The 23,519-nt window shown below is 45.3% G+C and overlaps 1 protein-coding gene across 1 annotated transcript; it reads right to left on the bottom strand.

The window, feature by feature from the left end:
* Positions 1-7,233: 7,233 nt before the first annotated feature.
* On the bottom strand, positions 7,234-22,068 carry LOC135251906 (interferon-induced GTP-binding protein Mx-like). Its single transcript, XM_064329767.1, is given in 13 exon segments — positions 7,234-7,815; positions 7,963-8,246; positions 8,621-8,779; positions 9,401-9,542; positions 9,865-10,055; positions 10,173-10,204; positions 14,495-14,693; positions 15,095-15,233; positions 16,135-16,289; positions 16,512-16,661; positions 17,798-17,996; positions 18,099-18,215; positions 21,916-22,068. Coding segments are annotated over 13 exon segments (2,082 nt in total). The 5' UTR covers positions 21,997-22,068; the 3' UTR covers positions 7,234-7,581.
* Between the last annotated feature and the right edge of the window lie 1,451 nt (positions 22,069-23,519).

Raw genomic sequence — 23,519 nt, forward strand, 5'->3', positions numbered from 1 at the left:
GTCAGCCCTGGCAGGGACTGGATTATATCCAAGGCCGTGAGGCTCATCCACAGCATGGGGCCTTAAAGGAATAAGCCACCCGGCAGCAGAGTGATTCGGCAGCTACATGTGGAGCTGTTACAGCAGGCTGATTCATCTGGCTGATCACCATATCGCATGCCCGTATCTGCATGTATGTGCAATTTTAGCATTAGCACATTAGCGCTGCATTTAACTTCTTTCAGCTATGATTTCAGTCTGCTACTCAGAGGAGGCTAACAGCATTAGTACATTAGCACAGCTTTTACCTTCTCTCATCTGTGATTTCAGTCTCTGCTGCAGAGAGGGGGCTAACTGCATTAGCACGTTAGCACAGCTTTTACCTTCTCTCAGCTGTGATTTCAGTCTCTGCTGCAGAGAGGGCATTAGTAAAGCCTTAGTTGTTGTGCACGTGGCTTGAGGACGTTTTGTGCTGGTTTTACAGCTTCACACGTTTGTGGTGGGAGTGTGGAGATGTCTAAAAACACCGCATTCACACCAAGCAACAGCCTGTGTGACAAACTGCACGTCATACAGCCCTGGGAGGACAGTGTGACATCACATCCTCTCTCACTCAGGCCTGCAGCAGAATGGCTCATTCAAAGCCAATGTTGAGTAATCAGTGTCACCATCTGCCGTAGTTTAATACACCTACACAGTGTAGCAGCCTAATACAGATACACCTACACAGTGTAGTAGCCTAATACAGATACACCTACACAGTGTAGCAGCCTAATACAGATACACCTACACAGTGTAGCAGCCTAATACAGATATACCTACACAGTGTAGCAGCCTAATACAGATATACCTACACAGTGTAGTAGCCTAATACAGATACACCTACACAGTGTAGCAGCCTAATACAGATAGGCTACACCTACACAGTGTAGCAGCCTAATACAGATACACCTACACAGTGTAGCAGCCTAATACAGATACACCTACACAGTGTAGCAGCCTAATACAGATACACCTACACATTGTAGCAGCCTAATACAGATACACATACACTGTGTAGGTGTAGCAGCCTAATACAGATACACATTCACAGTGTAGTAGCCCAATACAGATACACCTACACAGCGAAGCAGCCTAATACAGATACACATACACAGTGTAGCAGCCTAATACAGATACACAGTGTAGTAGCCTAATACAGATACACCTACACAGCGAAGCAGCCTAATACAGATACACATACACAGTGTAGCAGCCTAATACAGATTCGCCTACACAGTGTAGTGGCCTAATACAGAAACACATACACAGTGTAGTGGCCTAATACAGATACAACCACACAGTGTAGTAGCCTAATACAGATACAAATACATAAGCACACACACACTGTTGTACATAGCCTATATCCATTGAGGAGCCACCTGGCTCATTAATGCCATTTGGCTAAACAATTTCAGCAGTCATAAATGAAGAATAAAACACATGAAAGGACAAAGAAAGACAGTTTGTTCGCGCAGTAAAAGCGTGTGAGACGCACACTAACTCACACGCTGTGCTACTCCCACTATCACCCTGGCTGCATTACACCCATCATTTCACACTCCATTTAGTGTGTCAGGAGCAACCCCTCCTGACTGAATAACGCTGGCACATGGTCCGTAAGTGGCATCAATCACGAGCTCCTTTAACAGGAGCGAGCAAACCAGCGACCGTGAACCATTTAAATGTCCCATCCCACTGCTTCATCACAAAGAAAGAAATAATACACAATAATCATAAAGGCACAAGTCAAGTAAAACAATAGAGATCTATCTTCAGAGAACCAAACGGCTCTGAGCTGTACGTCAGGAAAGAGCGGCTCACTGCCGTAGGCAGAGCTGAGAGGTTTCACATTTTGACTGTGAAAGTAAAAAGGGCAAGGAAGGAATCAACTGTTGGTTATGGAAGTAGAAGTAATATAATAAATAATAAAACGGAGGACAGAAATGAACAGATTTCTTAATATGACTTCCTTAATATGAAGACTACAGAATCCAGTGAACACTAAGCTCTTGTGACTCGGATGTCGCTACAAGCCTGAACGACAAGACGGTATTGTGAATTTGCTGGCTTCAGCTCTGTGCTTTGGGCTACTTCATCTAGTCTGTATTGTCACAGACTGGTTTGTTCAGACTTATTGTGTTTGAAGCGAAGTAAAAGTCAGAGGGAGAATCAATGGGTGAATGGTTGTCAATGGGAGCAACAGCAGCATTACTGGACTCTGCTGCTAACAGGAAAAGACCAGGTAATAGACAACATTCAGTCAGGGAATTTAAAAAAAAAAGAAAACAGAAAATAGGTAGCAGAGGGCATATAATAACTTTTATTGAGATATGTTCATCATGAAAGTTAACGTCAGAGCTCAAAGTTGAGCCCTCCGAGCCATGATCTCATAACTTCAATGAGGACGCGAGTCAGAGCACGAAATCCAGTGCCCACGGTGTGCCCTCAGGGTTCAGGTGTCTCCCGAGGCCAGAGGATCTCTTTCTGAACCGTGTGCTTGTAATAGCTCTCCCTCGTGGTTTCCTCCATCCCTTTGCACCATTTTGTCTCTCGGGCACCTTGGCTGGCGCTCGTAAGCCTATGGGCAGTATGTGACGCGCACACACGCTCGCTGTAGACTTCCGTAGCATTGCTGCTCTCTCTCATGGTTCCAGCTGCGTGGGTACGGGCCGATTTATGCTGGTTGTATCCACATTTCCACGTACGGCGGTGCCGTGTATCATTTTGTCAGTGATAGTAGTGCGGCTCTGCGCAATACGTCGAGAGGGAACATGTTTCACTTCCATCGGCACAGCTGAGAAGCTTCCTGTTCTTGCAAAATCTGCCCTTCTGTCAGTTCTGTCCTTCCGCTGTGGCGATCCTCCTCTTCTAATCGGAGCGTAAGTGCATCTGTCTTATATACAGATTCATGAACCACGCCCCCATATACTATACCCAATCAGGAAAGCCCTCCCACAGTAACTGAAAGACAGGTTTGTCCTGACTGAATTCTGTGAAAGAAGAAAGGGGCGTAAAAGAATAGACTGTTGGCTGTGGGAGGAGAAGTAGCATTAAATGGCCCGAGAAATATGCTCCAAAGTTTTCTGGCACAGGCTTTAAGACTAAGACCAGAAGCAGAGACTTGTCGAAGACTAAACGAGCGGTCGAGCAGGCATGCCCAACGGAGCCGGCGGAGTTACCTGGGACAGAGAACACACCTGTCAGCCTGAGCTGAGTATATATACCATGAGTATATATATACACATACATACACTCAAGGGCAAAAAAAAGGGCAAAAAAAGGGCCAAGCCCAAAAGGGCAAAATATTCAGCTTTTAATGGTCTTAACAACAAATCATTGGTCAGGAAATTAGCAAGAACTAAACAAATAGAAAAAGTGACACAGATAAAGTGACACGTCTTCCTCCATGCTTAACTGTGGTAGAGATGCATTCACTATTGTATTTCTCACCAGATCTTTGAAGACACCTATCACCATGCAACTCAAATCGTGATTCAACGCTGCACATAACTCTGCTGTTTTTCTGAGACAGCAATGGCTTTTTTACACCTCTTCTAGACACTAAACCTGCATTAGATAACCTTCTGGTTATTGTTCTTCTCGAAAGAGTCTTGTTTTCTGAGGTCTTGAATTCTGCTGACAGTTTTTGTAGGCTTTTTTTCCCTGTCTTTGAGAACTGTAAATTTCAGCAGGTGGACATCCATGCATGATGAGGCTTTGGGCCTTCCAGATCTTTTCTTTCTGGCAACATTACTTGTTGTTTCAAAGCGTTGACCTATTCTCTTAATAGCTGATAGAGAAATAGGGATGTCCTCTGTCTTTAGGGTCTTGTAAATTTCAGAATACCTACAGTTGGCCTGACGAAGACCAGCTAGGCCTATGTGGTTTCTGACAGCAACCCCTGCATGACATTTTGCTTTTTTTGGAGCTCCTTTACCATGGGACTCACAACACTGCATACTGTAGATCTCTCCCTGCTCTATCAATCCTGGTTCCATTTAAGAGCTTGTTATCAGGCCCTTGGGCTGCATCAGGTGTGGCAGATAACCAAATAATGACTAATCTTTTAAGATATAAAAACATTCCAGAAGATATTTTTGGAAAATATTGTATACCCAGACAGGTGTTAGTTTGAATTTTAAATCAAATATTTTAATCATTATCATTACCTTTGCATACAAGAAGACTATATTAGTGAATTTCCCTGTTTCTAGCTTTCCCCCAAACAGTTCACTGCAGAAAAAAGTAAACGAGCAAATGGTGGCACAGGAGGTCTCAGGAGTGCATTTAATTCTTGCTAATTTTCTGACCAATGGTTTGTTGTTAAGACCATTAAAAGCTTAATATTTTGCCATTTTGGCTTGGCCCATTGTTTGCCCAGGATTTACATATAAGAAACCTTGCTCTGCGAAGATTCAGAAACTGAACAAAGCAAGCAAGCAAGCAGCATCGACAATAAATTCACAAATTAAACAATATAGATCTTTGTGAGGGTGGTGCAGTTGGTAGCATTGTCGCCTTCAAAGCAAGAAGGTCCTGGGTTCGAATCTGGTCTGGGCCTTGAAAGGGCATGGAAGTTAAAAAATTCCAGTAAAATTGCTGGCTTGAGCTATGTCGGTACGAGCTACTTCGTCTTGGATGTGTTGTTACTAGCAAACTGGTTCGCCCAGACTTTTTCCTCAGGATTTACAGATGTTACACATTATACATACTCTCCTTGACAGGCGATTGTCCCTCCATTTTCAGATAGCAACCAGCATATTGCTAGCAGATTTAACCATAGACATAATATATAGCCTACATATCTATGAATTTAACAGCCCAAATGTTGGTAATTTCCAGCTACTTTCTTTGTGGCTGTCAGCTATTGGGTTACATAGTGAAAATATTAAAATTCCACATTGAAAAGTTTTGTTAATAAATACAAGTTAGGATTGGTAGCATGATGTCATCACGCTTACAAAGTCTAAATCTTCTTGCAAGTTTTTACAACAGGTCTTGAAATGTATAAAAATTGAAAAATAAAAAACTGTGTCATTAAGCATCCGGTTTTAGTCGACAGCCTATACATTTTCAAATTATTGCATATGAAATGTAGAAAATTATTGAAATGCTTTTGCAGGTTATATTACACATTGCCCCTGGGGATTACAAGATCTCGAAGACTTACTGACCTTCGGGCTTCCCCCCGTCAAGGTGCGCAAAACCTGTTGTGGGCTGCAATAACGGTTGCCTTCTTCTTCCGGTCGGTTCCGGAACTGGTGTCGTGTACGTATTAACAAACAACGCTAAGAATGCGTAACTGTGTGCTAATTCAGGTTTGGACACTCTTACCCTAACCTGCTGGCTTAAGCCAAGTAGTTAACTAAAGCAAGTGAACTGTAGAAAAGCCTGTATGGTATTTGCAGGCTAAAGAACCGTTCCGTAAGCTAAGTAGTTATTACCTCTAGCAAGTAAACTGTAGAAAGGCCTGTAGCTATGGTAGTCCTAGTGCGAAGGTAAGGCTGGCAATGCAGTGTACTGCCAATCTTACAAACAGAAGTGCTACCGAATCTTCATAGTACACTCAAACCGTGGACATCACACGCCTTGTTAGCTTCATAGCTAATACAGCTACGTACAGGCTTTGTGAACGAGCGTTATCTTCTACATACACATGCGCAAAACAACATACTGATGTTAATATCGTGTGATGGCATTTTATCCTATAAGGGGTCCACCCATAGACATAGTATATATGTCTATTGGTCCACCACCATACAGTCTATTGGTCCACCAGGTAGACCGTTTAAAAATAGGATGAGGAATACAACCGTTATTGCAGCCTGCAACAGGGTTTGCAGCGACTCCTACTCTGCCTATACAGCAACCCAACTCAGTACTGATTTACTTTGAAATATCTTAAATGTTATTAGCAAATGTTATTGTAAATATACCTCGTCTTTACTCGCGTTAAAATTACATTCCAAAAAGTTAAACATTCCACGCTAGCCGGCTAGGTTATGTAATCGCATTTTATTTGGATTTGGATCGATGTTAGCTAGCCCTCCAGTTAGCTGCAAATATGGTGCCTGGAATTCTCTGTATTGTAATCTTTGACAGAGCTTTTGTGTTTACAATCCAACGTTACGTGTGCAAAATCAGGGTTGAGTTACAGGCCAGCGTTTCAATACAAGTTTAATTCCACTTAATATACAAGTGAACAAGGTGCTCATGTAACTGTTTTTGTACTGACTTCTTGAATGGTAAATTGCAATGTAGTTAGCAACGTCTCTTTATTTAATATGAAAGGGATTATGAAAAATAGACCTTTACACTATGGTATAGGGTATTTCACAATTACTGGATTACCTGGATAACTGCTGAGCAAAACCTGGAACAGATGATTTTGCTTCGGTCCATGTTCCAGATTTGGGAGGGTTTTACCCACTGCAGTTATGCAGTTAACGGGGCCCTGGTCTGGTATGAATGTACAGGTGCACTCATTACCTTTCTTTTCTGTCTGTTAGTAATGTTTCTGACAGAATCGGACAGTCCACTGCCAACATGGTGACTGGGCAGACGCTTTTTAACCAACGTAGGTCTCCACTCCAAGAGTGTCATCACTGCACAACTGCAGCTGAGCAGAAACTCCCCTCTAAAATCCTCATATTAGGGACCTCAAAGTAATCCTTCCCTATGACAGGCCACAAAGTATTAAATGTTTAAATTATATTTTACATTGATCATTTATTCTATTTTGTTCTTGCCATTTTGACTAAGTTAGCTAGCTTGCTAAGGATACCTGTCACTGACACCTGAGGTACCTGAGTCGGCAGAGCGAGTGTAGCGTTAGCTAGTGAAGGTGTGCGGCGGGGGCAGGGGTGAGCGATACCTGTTGCCTGTAAAGTCCCTTTCTGAGCACCAGAGGGTGCTGGAAAACAGTTTCAATTACCAGCTCAGGTGTTTATTTTAAAGAGGCACCGAAATCTGTTGCAATTTGGTCCAGTAAATACTGGCTTGTATGGTAACCGGTGCCATAGTCGTACTGTGTTTCCACACCTAAACCTACTTTCAGTGATTTTTAATGTGTTTTTTTCTTTGCTTGGCTTCAGAGGGTAATTAGTATTATGGTCTGTGTACTTAAAGCATTATCACTGGGAGGAGATGATCACTGCATCATCTACTCATACCCAGGGAAAATCATTTCAAACAAAGGCTCACACTGATAACTCATTATATGACAGTTTATTAAAGAAATTGTAGTCTTCAATGTCACAATTTTCATTGCCCCAGTTAAAGGTAACAAAGATATCCAACAGTGACCCAACATTGGTCTATATTATTCAAGGTGAAAAAAATTCATAATATTAGGCTACCTGCAAACTGTAGGAAAGTGAAACGTTACATTTCCCAAACAAAAGGCTTCGCTGCTATATAGCTATCTCTATACAATGCTAACAAGTGAATAAAAGAATAAAAATGCAGATCTGCAGCACCGTGAATATTTTCAGCTAGACTAAAAAAAATCAGTTGTTCATAAGGGAACATTCAGAAGGGCACTGTAGTGCCCCCTGCTGGCTATATGAGCACAGACTTGGCGAGCAGCTGCCGAGCCTTCCTCAGTCTCTCCACGCTGCCCACCAGGGCCTCCCTGTCCCGGCTCTTGTTGGAGTCTTCTCGCAGAAGCCAGCCGACGCTATGGTCTTGCCCTAAAATCCCCATCATGGCTATCTGCAGGCGCTCAACGTACTTGTCCAGCAGGTGATAGTGTATGATCAGAGGGATCTGATTGGCCAGCCGATCAGAGGCCAGCTGCAGTGTGCAAACACAAACAGAAAGACTTGACTTTACCCTTCCAGCACAGCCCTCCCAACAGGCTGGACAACCTTTTCATCTTTATCTATCATCACCAGACCCTGATATTGATATTACTGATATTACTGCATACGTGATATTCACCTTAAAATATGCGTTGACGTGCTGGGTCATCTCTTTGATGTCTGCATTAGGCGCCACCCCCAAGCATGTGCCCCTCTGTTTGACGGCGTTGAGCTGGTAGCTGTAGAGGGAGTCCTGGGAGTACACGGTTTTCTCCATGCTGAACTGCCCATGCAGCTTCTCCTCAGCGTTCCGGTTCTCCTGCTCCCTCAGGTCCTCCACATGCACCTTCGTCACCCGCAGCAGGTTCGGAAAAGCTTCAAAGTGAGAGGCGGCCATCTTGTTCACGTTGGACCTGATAATTTCTTGGTTTTTAAGATTAAAAATGAGAGGGGGAGAGATAGACAGGGGATTGAAAAAAATAATTATACGTTGTCCCTTACATCTCTAATTTGTATCTCGAGAATGGAAAAAGGAAAAAAGAAACATGTTGCAGAAACACATAACAGAAATGAACACATACAGACAGGACAACGAAAAGGGCAGGGCATACATGGCAGTGGAAGATTAGGTGTGTGGAGGTGTTTGGTACTCATGGGAACAGATGTCTCCTGGGCTCCAGGTGTCTCATTGAGCAGATGCTGTTTTCCAGAGTTACTTGCACAACGTTTGCACAGCATGTAATGGTGCAGGGGCCATTCTGGACCGGGCGGATTGAGGAGCACTTCCCTGTCCTCACCTGCGACGTTCCTCAGGATCACTACAGCCGGCTCCTCCATGTCCTGGACGTGGTGCTTCACGATCCCCTCAAAGGTCTTGTAGTTGACAAATCCAGGCAGTTCCTTCCCCCTGCGGGACCGAGCAAACTCCTCCACTTCATCCCGGAGGTGTTCGTCAACTGAGAGACGGGGGGGAACAGGAAGAGAGCATGAGAGAGAGGGGGAAGAGGGAGTGTGAGAGAGAGCGAGGGGGAGAGAGAGATGTAGTTCAACAAGTCATCAGCTAACAAAAATATTTTAGATAAATATTTTTGAAGTTTTTTAGAATGTCTGCTACTGGAGTCTCTGAGATATGGGAGCAGTTCATATACCAGGCCAACTGCCATGGCCCATACATTAATAACATTCAAAGCTACCCTAACCCTAACCCTAATAATAACATACAGGATTTATCCAGAGTTACCCTAACCCTATTAATAACATACAGTATTTATCCAGAGTGGTTGACATGGTTTAGAAAATTGAGAAAACTGACTTTTTTGCCATAAAAAATTTTTTAAAAGGGGCAAAAACTGAAAACCAACTTCAAATCAATATACACCATATTGATATGATTTACTGTTTGACGCAGGTTATCAAACTGGATACAAGTGTGCTGTCTGATGAACTTAAACTGGAAATGAAAGCCACAAAAATTCTAATAAGCTGCATTTTTGCACTTTCAATGCCAGGATCGCATTTTCAGTATGGAGTAGCTGGAGGAAAGGCTCAGCAGATGCTATGCTAACGCAGATGCTAACGTTTGTTGGCTTTCATCTCAAGCTGTGTCTTCCAGTTGCTGAAGTGGGATCGGATTCTGGTAAACACCCTGGTTTCACCCTTCTCCACCACTTCCTCTGCCTGGACTATTTCCATGAGAAGTCTGTTAAATTTGCTTATTTTCTGCAAGACATAAAACACATGATGGATTAGTGAGGAGATGCTGTAAACAGGGTGAATAAGCGGGTATAGATAATGGATGGATGGATGGATGCTGGGCACAGGGCGGGAGGGTCGATAAACGGATACAGATATTGAATGGATGGATGCAGGGTACAGGGCCACAGGGTGGATAAGTGGGTATTGATAATGGATGGATGGAGGGATGGGTGGATGGATGGATGGATGGATGGATGGATGCTGGGCACATGTGTGAGACAGCGGTTCTGGGGTTCAGTGGTGCTGTTCTGCTCAGGTACTCTCCTTTCTCCGCATAGTCACTCACCTCAACCAGAAAGCTAGTCATCTGCGCCTGATCCTGAGGAACTCCATCTCCCAGGATCCTCAGCTTTTCTTTTGTCTGTGCCAGCTTCTGATCAATCTGTTGTTCCAGATTTGGGAGGGATTTCTGGAAATGCCATAAAATGTCCAGGAAAAATAAAGATGAAAAGAAAAGTATATTTCACCATGTGCAGGAGACACTGAAGTGTATTTAGAGGCAGGTACAGAGGCAGGAGGGGGAAATTAAGGAAAATGGTCATGAAAACGTGAAGAATTTGATGAAGTGGAGGGAATAGGAACTGAAGCTGCTGAGAAAGGTGGCCTTCCGATTATCCAAGAGAGTCCTGAGACATGGGAGGAACAGGCGGCTTAAAAACACTCTGACCGTACGAGAGGTGTTCTCTGAGAAACAGGCTTAAAACACACTTATCTGAAAAGAGGTTAGTCTTTTGGAGATAAATTTAGTCGCATTCATGCCTGGAGTTAGGTCAGTCTCTTTAAAAACATGTACCTGGAGGGGGACCGGACAGTTTAAAAATGTGACAAACCTGATTCCATAAACATAACTTTTATTTAAGTTTGTACCATGGTTATTATATGCAGACCTGCCCATAAACATGATTGATCAACAAAGAAATCCGTCCTGCTAGAGTGGATAAGTATCTGCGTTCATTTACTAATTACATACCGCGTTAGATTTTAAACTTTTCCCTGTGTGGAAACTGGTCTTTGTTTTCAGGTTGCGTTAGGTGTCTTTGGTTTTAGGTTGCGTTAGGTGTCTTTGTTTTTAGGTTGTTTGATTCTTAGAATTGATAGATTGCGATTATTGCACTATCACAAACTGTTAACCTCTGTAATCAGTGCGTTATTCGACTCAGCTTTTCAGCTGCTATTAGTACCTCGAGCGACGATTGCGTCGCTCCCTCCTAGTTTATGAGCCAGTTCCCCATTCCAGTCTGTGCTCTCCCCCTCAGAAGGCGCTTCCAGCGACGTGGCCCCCCTCAACAACGGAACCCCTCTAACCTCTGCTACCCCCCGCTGACCCCCTGTGAGAACTTCACGGTCACAGGGGGACTATGGAACTGCCAGTCTGCTACGCGCAAGGCAGACTTCATTTCCGCCTATGCCTCCCTCCAATCCCTGCAGTTCCTTGCCCTCACAGAGACCTGGATCACACCAGACAACTCTGCCACTCCTGCTGCCCTCTCATCCTCCTACTCCTTCTCCCACACCCCCCGGCGATCTGGCCGTGGTGGTGGTACTGGTCTACTGATCTCCCCCACCTGGAAATTCTCTGTTGTCCCCCTCCCTGACCTGTCCATATCCACTTTTGAATTCCATCCTGTCTCTATCACCTACCCTGCTAACCTTTATATTATTGTTATTTATCGCCCCCCGGGGCCCCTGGGAAGCTTCCTGGATGAGCTAGACACCATGCTCAGCTCCTTCCCTGAGGACGGCACCCCGCTGATCCTCCTTGGAGATTTTAACATCCACCTAGAGGCCTCCCAGTCTGCTGCCTTCCTACCACTACTTCACTCCTTTGACCTCTCCCTACAACACTCTCCTCCAACCCACAAGGCAGGCAACCTCCTAGACCTGATCTTCCTGAGAACCTGCTCCAGCTCCAATCTTACGGTTACCCCCCTGCATACGTCTGACCATCATTTCATCTCCTTCTCCCTCCCCCTCTCTCTACACCCTCCCTCTCCCCCTCCCATCCCCACTGTCACTGTCCACCGTAACCTCCGCTCCCTATCACCCTCTTCTCTTGCTCCCAGAGTGACTGCTTCCCTCCCCCCTCTTCAATCATTTTCCAAGCTCCCCACTAACTCTGCATCCTCCACCCTGACGTCATCTCTCTCCTCAGCACTCGACTCCCTATGCCCCTTCGTCCCTAGGCCAGCACGTTCATCCCCTCCCAGTCCATGGATGTCTGACATCCTACGCACCTCCAGGGCCACCCTCCGCGCTGCTGAGAGGAAGTGGGCCAAATCCAGGGACCCATCTGACCTCTCAGCCTATCAGTCTCTCCTGACAGAGTTCTCTTCTTCTGTCACTGCCGCTAAGGCAAAATTCTACCAAACCAAAATTCATAACTCCATTTCTAACCCTCGTCAACTTTTCTCTATTTTCTCTTCTCTCCTCAGCGTGCCACCTCCTCCACCCCAGTCTTCCTTCACTGCAGATGACTTCGCAGCATTCTTTGACGAAAAGATTGCAGACATCCGCAGCTCCTTTGCCCCCTCTGCGTCCTCCGCCCCCTCTGCGTCCTCCGCCCCCTCTGCGTCTCGCCCCTCCGCGTCCTCGCCCGTTTCTCCACACTTTCTCTCCTCTCAGACACTGAAGTCTCCCAGCTTCTGCTCACCCACCGCCCTACCACCTGCGCCCTCGACCCTATCCCCTCATCTCTCCTTCAAGCAATCACACCAGACATCCTCCCTTTTGTCGCCTCCCTCGTGAACTCATCCCTATCTTCTGGATGTTTCCCCTCATCCTTCAAGAAGGCCCACATCACCCCGCTGCTGAAGAAACCCACACTAGATCCTTCAGTCATTCAGAACTACCGCCCGGTATCTCTCCTCCCTTTCCTATCCAAAACACTGGAACGTGCTGCATCTAACCAGCTCTCTGCTTTCTTCTCTGAGAACAACCTGCTTGATCCCCACCAGTCTGGCTTCAGGCCTGGCCACTCGACTGAGACTGCACTCCTCTCGGTCAGTGAGTCACTCCATACCGCACGAGCAGCCTCCCTCTCCTCTGTCCTGATTCTTCTAGACCTCTCCGCTGCATTTGACACGGTGGACCACTCTACCCTCCTGTCCTCCCTGGCAGCAACAGGGATCCGCGGCACAGTCCTTGACTGGACTGAGTCCTACCTCTCTGACCGCTCCTTCCAGGTTGCCTGGGCGGGTAAGGTATCACCACCCCGTCCCCTCACCACCGGAGTTCCCCAGGGCTCAGTCCTTGGTCCCCTTCTCTTCTCCATGTACACCAGATCCCTTGGCCCTGTAATATCTGCCCATGGCTTGTCCTATCATTCCTATGCCGACGACACGCAACTCTTTCTCTCCTTCTCCCTATCGGACACACAGGTCCCTGCCCGCATCTCCGCTTGCCTGAGGGACATACAGAGCTGGATGGACAATCACCACCTGAAGCTCAACCCAGGAAAGACGGAGCTAATCTTTATTCCTGCTCTATCCTCTCCCCTCCTCGACTTTTCCATTTCCTTAGGGGACACCGTAGTGACATCATCACTCTGCGCCAAGAATCTCGGAGTGATGATGGACAACAGGCTGTCCCTCTCCAACAACATTGCAGCAGTAACCCGGGCATGCAGATTTTTCCTATACAACATCCGCAGAATCCGCCCCTTTCTCACCACCTACTCAACCCAGCTCCTGGTCCAAGCAATGGTTCTATCCCGCCTGGACTACTGCAACTCTCTTCTGGCTGGACTACCGGCATCTGCCACCAGACCCCTGCAGCTCATTCAGAATGCTGCGGCTCGTCTGGTCTTCAACCTCCCCAGACACTCCCACGTAACTCCCCTGCTCACTACCCTCCACTGGCTGCCTGTTATAGCTTGCATCAAATTTAAAACATTGGTCCTAGCATACCAGGCAGTCAAGGGATCAGCCCCAGCATACCTCCACAAGATATTCAAACCCTACATGCCAGCCAGATCCCTCCGTTCTGCTACCTCAGGACGCCTAGCACCTCCCCCTCTTCGCACCTGCACTTCCAGAACACGTCTCCTGTCTGTTCTGGCCCCAGGATGGTGGAATGACCTCCCTGTGGAGGTCAGAACAGCTGAGACACTGACCCATTTCAAACGATGACTGAAGACTCACCTCTTCAGGCTGCGCCTCTCCCCATCCCTCCCTTCCCCCCTGTAAATGACTAAACTTAGGGTTGTAACTAGGCAGCTGTTTCATAGGTTACTTAGTTGATGCGCCTGTCTTAACGACTACTTGTATTTTTATGTATTTTTATTTTTCCATAGATTGCGTTGTTGCCGTTCTCGTTGTTAGTGTTAATCAGTTTAACCATCAGGGTCCAAGTTGAACTATGCGGTTGTTCCCTGTACTTGGACCGGTACTCCTCACTAGGGGTTTCGTCATACTTGTTCCTGGTTATGGTTATACACTTTGTTGTACGTCGCTCTGGATAAGAGCGTCTGCCAAATGCCTGTAATGTAATGTAATGTAAAAGAGGTACAATAATAGCTTAAACTTTTTTATTGACAGTAAACTGTCATTACATTCAAACTGACTACAAATAGGCTAAGGTCCAGCAAGTACTTCCACTTGATGTCAGATGGAATACTTTTCATATTTTTACCAATACATCAATAAAAATCCACATCCAACACATTGGAAAACCAAGTTTAGTGCATGTCATCAGCATTTTGTGATTTTTTTTGACAAAGGAAACAAGTAGCCAGTTAATTTCCTATGAGCTGAAAAAATTTGAGGATTTATACTCAGCTGGAATAAGATCAGCCTCTGGGATACGAGCTTGAAGGTGCTCTCAGGGATGGGTGTAAAAGCACACTCACCTGAATAAGATCAGCCTCTGGGATACAGGCTTGAAGGTGCTCTCAGGGATGGGTGTAAAAGCACACTCACCTGAAATGAGGGTGGTCTCTAAAGAAGGCCCTCTCTTTGCGGATGGCCTCCTCCAGGGTCAGGCTGTCGTTTATCTCCTGCTGACCCCTGCACTTCACCATCATGTAGCCTTTCTTCAGGGTGACTATCAGATTGTTGACGGTGTTGACCACAGTCTCCTCGGTCCCTTTGTCCACCAGGTCAGGTTTGGTCAGGACACCTGCAGTTTGACAAAGAAGACAGAGCACCTTAACTGTTAAGTGTAAACAGACAACATACATAACATAAATCATAATGTCTTCAACCTAGTCATGGGATAAGAGAACATCTCAATAGATTAGCATAGGTATCATTACAATGAGCATTCCATTAAATTAGCATAGGTATCATTACAATGAGCATTCCATTAGATTATAATGGGCATCATTCCAATACCTATATACCTATATTTGTGCAGTAGTGACAAATTACTCCTCAGTACGTGGGGGGGGGGGGGGTTTGATTATTTTAGTAAGATAATTGATCATGTACAATGATCTGAGAGAGAAAAAAGATATTAAGACAGCCTCAAATCATGGTTGTAGTTTGCTCCCAGCGGTGTGGCACATTCTACTTCATTACCCAGAGTTCTCTGTCCACTTGGATCAACTTCCTTTGCCATTTTCAGAGCTTCTGTTGTGGCAATGTCAATGTTTGCTGGCACCACCACTAAGCTGATGGTCTCCTGTTTACTGATGTAATCGCGAATCATTCTTTTAATCTGTAAGGGCATAAAGATGCACAGGTTAAAAACAAATGGTATGGCTTCAGAGGTAGCATAAGCACAGTTATCATAAGCACAATTAGCATAAGCACAGTTAACATAAGCACAGTTATCATAAGCACAATTAGCATAAGCACAGTTATCATAAGCACAGTTAGCCTAAGCATGTGGCACAACTATTGCAAAGGCCAGTTTTTATCAAAACTCTTATTTAAAATACACAGGCTACGCAGACAACTGGAGAACCATAGGGGTTTCGTATTTTTATTGTTTATTTTCCAATTTCTATATTTATTTTAATTATTCTAATTCAGCAACATCTCATTCATTGAGTCTTTTGGTACATTCAATACATCTTGTTTGAGTTTAATTGAGTTCAATTAATGAACAACTTGAATGAACGAAATGAACAAAAGACCAGCTTTTGGCTTGTGAGAAGCAGGAAGTGAAACTGCTTGTTTAGTCAAATTAATATGCCAATGAGTACAGCCCTGTGTTCGAACACTACCATAGCTGACTAATGGTAGCAGTTGTGCAGTGAACAGGTCAGCAGTGGACAGTTAGCAACAGCTACCTAACATTATTTCCCACCAGTGTCATGGTCTGTGTGTCACACAGATTGATAAAGAAACTAGAGCAGGAAAGGCAAACTGCAACAGATTCGCATTTTGCTGTAGAAAAACAAACTTTGAAGCTCAATTCCCATGTTTCTATAAAATAGAATGTGAGGCTATGTGAGACTCTTCTTGAAGATTGATTGTTGCTAGGTGACATGCACACACAACATTTTAAATGCAGTTGTGAGTTATGATGCAGTTGAGAGTTCTGACAGCACTTTCTAAGTAAATAATTCTGCCATTTTTTCCATAATTTTGCCATGTTTCCCCTCTCCCCTCACCTGATCACCAATATCTTTTGGCTGGTTACCCACGGCAACCCTGGCAATCCCAGGAAGGTCAATGAGCGTGATATCAGGGACCTCCGTGGACTCGATCTGCAGTGTGATCATTTCATGGCTGATCCCCTCTCCCTTCCCGGCGATAATTTTCTGAACTGCAGAACGCATCACAAACACAGCGCATGTCCCTCAGGAACAAATCACATCTAAAATCACCATTTCACAGGTGAAAATATCTATTTATATATATAATTTTTTTTACACAAGCTTCCCTTCATGGTCCACATTGAAACACTAAACATTGGCTCATATTATTGAACCCCCAGTCATGTACAGCCACCTACAGCCAGCCAGAATCTGGATGTCATGGTACTAACCACTGTCGACCACCTTCCCCACTTCATCTGGGCTTGTGAGGTCATATTTGGACATTTTGTTGTTATGTTGAAAGGTCAGAAATCCCGCCCAAGGTTGTCCCCTCTTCACCTTCTTCAGTTTCAGAATCAGGGGGCATCGGGTCACAATACCTGTAGGCCACATAAGACCTAGTTAGCAACTGTATTCATACACATAATATACCTAGCAACTGTATCCACGCTCACATACATCATGCCTGGTCATGGTAGAATAAGATATTTCCATAGAAACAGAAGTCATGTCTGTCTTTTTTATTTTTAAGACATTTATATTGTTTCAGTTTCAAACGTTTGACATTCAGCCTTCATTCACACCCTAGTCTGAGCTCATATGATACACACAGTGTGGTCACAAAGGATGAAAAGAATCAAACTTACTAGTCATGCCCAGATTTAGTGTTCAGTGCAGTCACAAACTCATTCAATGGTGTTAATAACTTGTACACTGGCACAAGCCAAGCCAGACCTGTGCTGGAGATTTTGAACTTAATCAAACCTGATCCAAGCAGGTGAGATCTGTTCCAGCAACAGCTGATGGGAGTGTGTGTATCTCACCGCTCCCCCGGGGCAGTGCATGATGGGAGTGTGTGTGTATCTCACCGCTCCCCCGGGGCAGTGCATGATGGGAGTGTGTGTGTATCTCACCGCTCCCCAGGGGCAGTGCATTACATTACATTACATTACATTACAGGCATTTGGCAGACGCTCTTATCCAGAGCGACGTACAACAAAGTGTATAACCATAACCAGGAACAAGTATGACGAAACCCCTAGAGAGAAGTACCGGTCCAAGTACAGGGAACAACCGCATAGTTCAACTTGGACCCTGATGGTTAAACTGATTAACACTAACAACGAGAACGGCAACAACGCAATCTATGGAAAAATAAAAATAAATAAAAATACAAGTAGTCGTTAAGACAGGCGCATCAACTAAGTTACCTATGAAACAGCTGCCTAGTTACAACCCTAAGTTTTAGTCATTTACAGGGGGGAAGGGAGGGATGGGGAGAGGTGCAGCCTGAAGAGGTGGGTCTTCAGTCGTCAGTGCATGATGGGAGTGTGAGTATCTCACCGCTCCCCGGGGGCAGTGCATGATGGGAGTGTGAGTATCTCACCGCTCCCCGGGGGCAGTGCATGATGGGAGTGTGAGTATCTCACCGCTCCCCCGGGGCAGTGCATGATGGGAGGGTGAGTATCTCACCGCTCCCCGGGGGCAGTGCATGGTGGGACTGTGAGTATCTCACCGCTCCCCCGGGGCAGTGCCACCCCAGACAGGGCCTCCAGTACGGAGCTTTTGCCAGAGCTCTGGTCTCCGATCACAGCGATGGCGGGCAGAGCCAGGTCTTCCTCCACACCCAGCGAGCGCAGGGAGTCGATCAGGTCGATGCATGGGCGCACCTTCTCCTCATAGTGCTGGTCCAGAGACGTGCTGCTCTTTTTGTCCTGGGGGTGCAGGCCCAAATTACACTGAGCAACGCCGCCAGAAACTCAATCAAGCAGGAGGCTACTCCTCACTACCCTCAAGGAAAGCTGTGAAATACTTACATTCGGGAGGTCAGGACTGGGCTGTTGGCCCTCAGAAGCAGGTCTGCCAGTCGCCCCCTTCTTTCGTGTTGGGTCAGCCGGTTTCGGCATTTTCATATCAGCTATGACACCTGCTAACTGAGTAGAAGCAAAATGAAATAATTGGTTGGGTTTTTAAACATTTTGTTTACTGCTGATATTTTAATGAAATAAGTGAAAATGCAAGCAGCATCCACAAGGCCCAAATCTGAGCCCGTCATGCATAACTGCAGTCAAACTGACTGATCTCACAAAGGCAAATTATGAAAACATTGTATTTTACAAAACAAGTTCCAGTGCAGTCAGCTGGCTGTTGGCTGCTGATTGTGGCCCAGTACGGCCCGATAGCACAGACCCAGTACGGTCTGATAGCACAGACCCAGTACGGTCTGATAGCACAGACCCAGTACGGTCTGGTAGCACAGACCCAGCACGGTCTGATAGCACAGACCCAGTACGGCAGAGACCCAGTACGGTCTGATAGCACAGACCCAGTACGGTCTGATAGCACAGACCCAGTACGGTCTGATAGCACAGACCCAGTACGGCCCGATAGCACAGACCCAGTATGGTCTGATAGCACAGACCCAGTATGGTCCGATAGCACAGACCCAGTACGGCCCGATAGCACAGACCCAGTACGGTCCGATAGCACAGACCCAGTACGGTCCGATAGCACAGACCCAGTACGGTCCGATAGCACAGACCCAGTACGGTCCCATAGCACAGACCCAGTACGGCCCGACAGCACAGACCCAGTACGGCACAGACCCAGTACGGTCCGATAGCACAGACCCAGTACGGTCCGATAGCACAGACCCAGTACGGTCCCATAGCACAGACCCAGTACGGTCCGATAGCACAGACCCAGTACGGCCCGACAGCACAGACCCAGTACGTCTGATAGCACAGACCCAGTACGGCAGAGACCCAGTACGGTCTGATAGCACAGACCCAGTACGGCCCGACAGCACAGACCCAGTACGGCCCGATAGCACAGACCCAGTACGGCCCGACAGCACAGACCCAGTACGGCCCAATAGCACAGACCCAGTACGGTCCCATAGCACAGACCCAGTACGGTCCCATAGCACAGACCCAGTACGGCCCGATAGCACAGACCCGGTACGGTCCCATAGCACAGACCCAGTACGGCAGAGACCCAGTACGGTCTGATAGCACAAACCCAGTACGGTCCCATAGTACAGACCCAGTACGGTCCGATAGCACAGACCCAGTACGGCTGCATAGCACAGACCCAGTACGGCCCGACAGCACAGACCCAGTACGGCCCGATAGCACAGACCCAGTACGGCCCGACAGCACAGACCCAGTACGGCCCAATAGCACAGACCCAGTACGGTCTGATAGCACAGACCCAGTACGGTCTGATAGCACAGACCCAGTACGGCCCGACAGCACAGACCCAGTACGGCCCAATAGCACAGACCCAGTACGGCAGAGACCCAGTACGGTCTGATAGCACAGACCCAGTACGGTCCGATAGCACAGACCCAGTACGGCCCGATAGCACAGACCCAGTACGGTCTGATAGCACAGACCCAGTACGGTCCGATAGCACAGACCCAGTACGGTCCGATAGCACAGACCCAGTACGGTCTGATAGCAGAGACAGCGCACGGACACACACTGGTGTCTGTCCCAGGTTTGGGCCACTTCTGCTACATAACATGGCGAGTTATTTCTCTACGGCGTTTGCTGGCTGAGATTCGGCTTTATTATAGCTTGCCCCGGCATGGCACGGTACGGTAACCAAACCATTTTCACTCAGATGTGTTTGTGATGCCACATCCCAACGGTGGTTGTGTAAAAGAATTGGAGCACAATACTGGATATCAAATTTTTAGATGATCACCTTTTACAAAAAGTCAACGAAAAGCAATTAAGTTGAACTTGGTTTTTCACCAATAAATCTTTAATAACAAATGTCAATGGCATGTGTGTGCGTGTGTGTGTGTGCATGTGTGTGTGGGTGTGTGTCTGGGTTTTCAGATTGATGAACGAATGGATGATTTATTTTTCCATCCTGCCATGAATAGATAGCCCATCCGATACATACTTTTAAAAAAATTTTTTACTTCTCCTTTAGTAATTCATACAGCTAGTAGGTTACATACAGTATAGTAGACACAAGTGTGAGCAATAGGTGCAGGTGACAATGCACACTTTATTCTGAGCAATGAATCGTATTATTTGATTATTACATAAGTTTCAAACATCAAGTTTATTTTATCAGTCTCATAAAACCGAAGTAAACCATAATAAACAGGAAAGAAAGCCCATCACCATGGCAGCCATGGCTCTAGTTTGTAAGAAAGCTCCAGTAATTTCCTGTTTGCAATATAATAGTGAATTTACCAAAATGTTTGCAATGTGTTACCTTCTATATGCTACTGGACTGATGTGCTACACTGGTGATGTGAATGAGGTTATCAAAAAGTCTGATTATATTACTGGCCATGTGGTCCACTGGATCTTAACTCTTGATATTAATAGGTTCAAAATCAAAAGCAACACTGAAATAAAATCCACTGTACAATTACTTACAAAAGATAATTGGGCTGATTGGTGTGCAATGCTATTTCTAGGCTTTACAACAACAGAAACAACAACAATTTAGCCTAAATAATGTAAAACATTGAAAATTGAGATTGATCGTTTCCGTGAATTTTAATGGTATTTTCTATTACAACGCGAAGAGGAGGATTCAATTATGATACAAACATGCTACGTTTTATTATAGAACGTGTTATGCAACACTCGCATCACAAGGAATTCATCTAAAACCAGTGCGTGAAGTGGACCGGAACGAACTAGTATACAGTATCAGGACTCGTTTTCCTCATATGAGTAATGGACACTTAGCTTCTGGTGGCTGAAGGTAAGGGTGTCTTACGGCATTTGTTTGGTAAGAACGTAGCGGTTCTCCACGATTGCTTCGGTTCTGAGACGACAGGTTACGAGAGGCACACTAAAATATACATTTTATACGCCTACGTCCCTGGAGAATGCTTTGCGTAATTGACGGGATAATAAATAGAAACAGGTTGCCAACACGCCCCTTTGGTTTCGACAAGCCCCGTAGCCTACTCCGCTCTGTAGATTCTGATAGCCTACTTGTTCCTATCAGAATCATGAATTCGTGACGTGTTGATAAGCGAAATAGACCACTTAATGGACAACAATGGTGTCGATGGTGATTAACCCAAGCCAGTCAACGGTAATCAAGCAATATATCACCTAAAATAAAATGCCAAATATACATATAAACTTGCGGCTTTATGAGACCCCTTAACAAAAACGATAATCAGAATCATCATCACCAATAAAATCTAAATAGCCTGCTAAATAGTATAGTTCAACATTTATCATATAACCGTTTAATTTAATTTAGGCTAGGGAAACGTTCTTAATTTGTCTTAAATGCGAAACACTAAGATATCTTACAATTTCATCGCTTATCTCGTAGTCATATCCGTGCATTTTTGTTCACGGCTGTTTGTAAAAAAAAAATTAAAAAAAACATGCACCACTTAAGCTTGCTAAAGTTGGCACTAGTTTTACTCACGCGTTATGACATTACATTACATTTATTTGGCAGACGCTTTTATCCAAAGCGACGTACAAAAAGTGCATTTCATGGTCATAGACAACTGCTAAACACAGGTTCAGTAAGGTACAATACTTATTTTGTACAGCTATTTCTAGCCAAGAACACAGTTCACAGTGAACACTATTCAGACCTAATTGGTGCAGCCTATTGGCCCGTAGAACTTACTTGCACAGCCTCACTTTGCATCGACGATGGAAGGTGCTCGCTCCAAACTTCTGGAACTGTTGCGAGGACCGCAGCTGACATCCTTTATAACCACGGAGAGGAAACGAAAGTAGTGTAGCCTACGTCTGGTTTCGTTTCACCCGTAATGCCCACCTTGACTTGAAGAATATTTAAGATGCCAGACTAGTTTACGTTAGTTAACCCAGTCAATGATAACTAATAGCCATATTTATTGCGTTTGACAAGTAATTATTTTCCGGATTTGTGCGCTCAGTGCGTTTTGATTCATGGTTTTCCGACTGACACATAAATGGCATCAACACAAACACAAAAATACTCATGTACACACGCACGTACACACACGGGCATACACATGTACACACAAAGCTTCTTTTGGGTTACAGGCTTGAATATTTTCAGGGGTTTTTTTATTTACTGATTAAGTTAGACACACTAACTTGAACAGTTGTTTAGTTGCTGTACATTTTTCTTGTTGACACTGTCAAATGTCTTTATCATCATTGGTTATAAAGTGATGATACAAAAATAAATTAAACCTGTTCCTCTTCATTCTTGTTTAAATACTTTAATCATAATATATAGAGGGCAAAAGAACAGAATGAACTGGTGTCAGAGGAAGGCCGATCTGCTGTTTATCACAGTGTAAGAATACACACCCATATCTGTAACGGTACGGGTGCTGGGACCCAGGCGCAGAGTGGGAAAAAAACACGAAGCTCAAAAGGGAGAAAATTAACAAAGACTTTACTTACAGAAAGGAAGGCAAACAAACAGGGAACAGAAAGGACACGAAGGGCAAAAACACAAACTCAAAATATCTAAATAAAACAGAAAACAAGAGGAACTCACAAACATGGGCAGGGCAGAACACAGGCCGGTAGAGGACAAGGGCAGGTCAAACAGAGCACAAGGGCAGGTCAAACAAAACAGGCAGGTATAATCGGTGGTTTGCAAACAATCATCGGAAACAAACACAGGCAGGTACATACGGTCAGGAAACAAACACAAACAGGTAAAAAACGCAGGCAGGAACAATGGGTCTGATGAAACGCAAGTCGGGAACAAACACAAGGAAACAGCACCCGAGTCAAGGGAACAGAGAACTTAAATAGACAGGGGTAACAAGACACAGGTGAACTCAAAAAAACAATCAAACCAGAAGGAGGGGATAAGACACAGGTGGGAACAATGATGGGATAACGAGACAATGAAACAATCATACAATTAACAGGGGGGGAGCAGGACACAAAACAGAAGTGCCGCCATCTGGCGGCCCAACAGGGGAAACACAGACAGGAAAACAGGACCATGACACATATCACAGTATGCAATATAAAACAGAGCAACTTTCAGACCATCCCCTCATTCCCCAACCAAGGCCAAGCCAAAACATGGCCACAAGTATCGCCCAAGCTGAGACCAAATCATAACTACTGGAAACTACTGGGCTAGAGCTTGGGGGGGGGGGGGATTCCAACTGTTAGTGCCTGGAGATGTCAGTCAAGTCTGCACCCCCACCCCCATCCTTCCACAGCTCAACTTGGCATCATCCAAACTGGCCAAACATGCCCATGGTTTTGGAG

The sequence above is a fragment of the Anguilla rostrata genome, chromosome 3 (genome assembly GCF_018555375.3).
Source record: "Anguilla rostrata isolate EN2019 chromosome 3, ASM1855537v3, whole genome shotgun sequence".
Taxonomy (NCBI): Eukaryota; Metazoa; Chordata; class Actinopteri; order Anguilliformes; family Anguillidae; genus Anguilla; species Anguilla rostrata.